General features: G+C 37.9%; 1 protein-coding gene across 2 annotated transcripts in view; it reads left to right on the plus strand.

Annotated features, from left to right (window-relative positions):
- Positions 1-3959, plus strand: part of BMX (BMX non-receptor tyrosine kinase) — a 57869-nt gene that overhangs the window by 25236 nt on the left and 28674 nt on the right. Inside the window, exons 8-9 of one of the 2 annotated variants that reach the window (XM_017512364.1) lie at positions 331-408; positions 1088-1141. In XM_017512364.1, coding sequence (XP_017367853.1) covers positions 331-408; positions 1088-1141 — 132 coding nt within the window. The remainder of the gene's footprint in view (positions 1-330; positions 409-1087; positions 1142-3959) is intronic. The other variant, XM_017512365.2, reaches the window with a different exon arrangement.

The raw sequence follows: 3959 nt of genomic DNA on the forward strand, positions 1-3959 counted from the left end.
ATGCTTGCATACCAATAAGAAAATCAGGGCAAATCCAGTCGAGATGATTTATTAAATTAATTTCGATTTTCGATTGTTTGGAATCATTATGAGCCATTATTAACAATTTTCTTTTGTTTAGAAATGTTGCCAAACTACTGCTTTTATTAGAATGCCTGAAAGAACCAAAATGTGAAAGTAACTCATTAGCTTAAGTTTCCCAAACAAGTAAAATGTGTGGGTCAAAATGTCAAATAAAGCTAAAACATATCTGAACAAAATTGCTTTTGTCATTTAAAATTTATAAGTAGACATACGTTTATAAATTTATGAAATGTCTCTTTTTTGCAGTAGCAGCAGCAGTGAAGATATTGCATCCAGTAACCAAAAAGAAAGAAATGTAAATCAGAGCACTTCAAAGATTTCATGGTAAATCAAAGTCGGTTGTTCCTCTACACCCAGAATACGCTTTCATTTTCAGGAAAACTAACCAAACTTGCAAAAATTTTGCAGCTAGGCTTTATACTTAAGGTAAATATAAACCAAAAAAGTCCATGTAGTTTGCCTCTCCGAACCCTGAATAGATGGCTTGTAGGTTCTAGTTTTTCTTGCACTGATTCATCCTAGCCAGCATCCATGGCATATACCAGTAGTAGTACAAACATTAATATTCCTGACTCAGGCATCTCTAGCAGGAAGAAAAGCAACCTAGAGTTGAATAACTCTTCCCTAAGAATAGCTATATACACAACCCAATATTTTTTTTAAACTTTATCCTACAGCCATCTCTGAAGGAGTCTTCATCTACTTCATGAGCCCGCTTTTTGGAAAAAGTCAAAGAAAGACAATTTCCTGTGGGGGCCTCCTGGGGACCTCCTGTATCAAAGAGCCATTCTCTCATTAAAACTTGGCATGAGCCCAACTTTCGAGTGACTCTGTCTTTACTGTTGCTGTGTTGATACCTTCCCAAGTGCAGAAGGAGAAACCTAACAGTCGAAACATTATTTAGGTGGATAAAATCAGGGTGGGATTTCATATTGCATGGTTAGGCACTTGGATTATTTCTTGGTGCTTTTTTGCACTCATGTTTTTCCCAACTCTTCTTAAGGGGATTCCCTGAGTCAAGTTCATCTGAAGAAGAGGAAAACCTGGATGATTATGAGTAAGTATTGAAAGTCTTTTGCGTTCTTCTACAATCAGACATAGATACTTCTACTCTCTTCCTCAAAGACATTAAAACAGATGGCTGAGACCTCAGAAGGCTGTATTTATGTGGGTAAACTCATGTGAAGTTCTGGGCCATTTATCTAGATGACAGGTGACAATGAGCTGGGTTGTTACCAATGAAAATATTTTTCCCAAAACTGGGTTATCTAAATTGGCTGCAAATACTCATTGGATTTATCATATGTCCAGCATCACCTTCATTTTGCTTTGTCTTTGTAGATATAGCATAAAATGTTTTTGTTCACTATTTCTTTCCTGGAGACCTTTAATTAAGGTGATGTTTGAAAGTTCTTATTAACATTGAGTAATAATTTTGGAGAAGTTATTAATGATGCAGTAATTTTACAGAGTAGCACAAATGAGACCATGAAAATGACCATATCTATGTCAACAGATCTCTATTCTTAGGATGACCTTGTCATTTTTATTTATTTATTTATTTTTGAGATCTAGTTTTGCTCTTGTCACCCAGGCTGGAGTGCAATGGCACAATCTTGGCTCACTGCAACCTCTGCCTCCTAGGTTCAAGCGATTCTCCTGCCTCAGCCTCCCAAGTAGGTGGGATTATAGGCACCCGCCACCACGTCCAGCTAATTTTTGTATTTTTAGTAGAGACAGGATTTCGCTGTGTTGGCCAGGCTGGTCTCAAACTTCTCAAACTTCAGGTGACCCACCCGCCTCAGCCTCCCAAAGTGCTGGGATTACAGCCACAGCTCCCAGCCAACCATGTCATTTAGCATCAAAATTGGGATACTTTAGAGAGAGAAAAAGTGCACTATTAAAAATTATACCCATTAATAATAACTTAATTGTACATTTAAAAATAACTTAAATAGTGTAATTGAATTTTTTGTAACTCAAAGGAGCTTGAGGGCATGGATCCCCCATACTCCATGATGTGATTATTATGTATTGCATGCCTTTATCAAAACATCTCATGTACCCCATATATATATAAATACACCTACTATGTACTCACAAAAATTAAAATTAAAATTACACCCAGACATCAGGCATAAACTGGACTTTTCTGGCAAATAAGAATGTGTAATCACCCCCAATATACTGAGAAGGTTGGCCTAAGTGGGTATTAAGGTTCTTTCCAAAATCTAAGGGTCTATCATTCTATAAAAAGGGATGAATAATTGTCTCCTAGATGTAAAGATTAGTGTTAAGAAGAGGTAGGAATAATAGAGCATATTGCATTTTTCAAACACTTGATACCAAATGTAAAGATACAGAATTCACTTGGACACTAAGATTGCATGTTTCCAGTTCTATTTATGTACAAGTGTTGTATTATTGACTTATTGGTTACATGTGAAGCGAGAGCTTTTACAAAGTACATGCTACTGTTTTCACTCCTCCTCTCATCTCTAAGACAGCCTGGCCCTTTGCTGTACCCTCCACCTCTTTGTGGCATGGTCTCTTCATAACCTTCTAGCTCTCTTCTGGCTTTACCTTCTTCCCTAACATCTATTCTCAGGAAAGCATTGATGGAATAATTCATACTAAGACATGAAAGACTGTGAATGAGCAACCCATGGTCATTTCCAAAGATAATTACACTTTAGTGAAGCACAAGGACTTAAACCAATGGCAGTCAACATTTAATTGTGGATTGTAGTCTTTAGCATTTAAATAAATTGGAAGTCTTTCTCTGATTGAGTAAGCCCAGATATGACCATTTAGACAGTTTCTATTCCCATCTTTTCTAAATGCAAGTGGTGTGTGAGAGACAGACATTGAGGAAATTCTCAGGGAAGACTTGTCCTCTTCAAAATCAAAGAGATACCAAAGGGAGCTCAGGATTATAGAGCTATAGGATCTGCAACTATAGCTCCCAGCTTCCTATTCTATCAGTGTCATGGGAGTATTTGTTTTATGGCCATAACCTCATGAGCAATTCCAGTCAATTCCATGAAAGACAGACATACTAAGCACTGAGATTTAGATAGAAAATCATGTGTTAAGACTAGGCCTGACCAGGCATAATGGCTCATGACTATAATCCCAGCACTTTGAGAGGCCGAGGTAGGTAGATCACTTGAGCTCAGAGGTTCGAGATCAGCCTGGGCAACACAAGAAAACCTCATCTCTTCAAAAATACAAAAATTAGCCAGGCATGGTACTCCCAACTACTTGGGAGGTTAAGGTGGGAGGATCACTTGAGCCCGGGAGATCGAGGCTGCAGTGAGCTGAGATCATGCCACTGCATTCCAGCCTGTGTGACAGAGTGAGACCCTGTCAAAAAAACAAAACAAAACAAAAAATTAGGTGTAGGACTCTGCTGCTCTGTCACTGAAATATTAAAACATTCTTTAAAACAATAAGAAGTAGGCCCCAGCAAAATTATGACACAGGCAACGTTTGTATGTGTGTGGGGGGATATAATGTACAGGGTATGTAGGTTATATCACCTTGCCTCTCCAGACCTCTCTCCCGATTCCTGATTTTCTTCCTTATATTCCCCTGTAGGTATATATCCTGTATCATATCCCCTGAAGGGCCTTTTGATTAGCTAATATTACCTTAAAATGTTGACTAATAAGAAAAACCATCAGTTAATATTTCAAGTGTTAGTTATACAGTATCCATAATGGTAGAGTTACAAGAGTCTTTCAAACTTATCAAGATCAACCCTCTCCCTAGTTTTACAGGTGGGGAAGTCCAAGATCAAATGAGGCCAAGTGGCTTGTTCAAAGTCATACAATTACATACTGGAAGTTATGCCTAGGACTCAAACCTCCAAG

This window comes from Cebus imitator, unplaced genomic scaffold (assembly GCF_001604975.1).
Source record: "Cebus imitator isolate Cc_AM_T3 unplaced genomic scaffold, Cebus_imitator-1.0 Scaffold471, whole genome shotgun sequence".
NCBI classification, from domain to species: Eukaryota; Metazoa; Chordata; class Mammalia; order Primates; family Cebidae; genus Cebus; species Cebus imitator.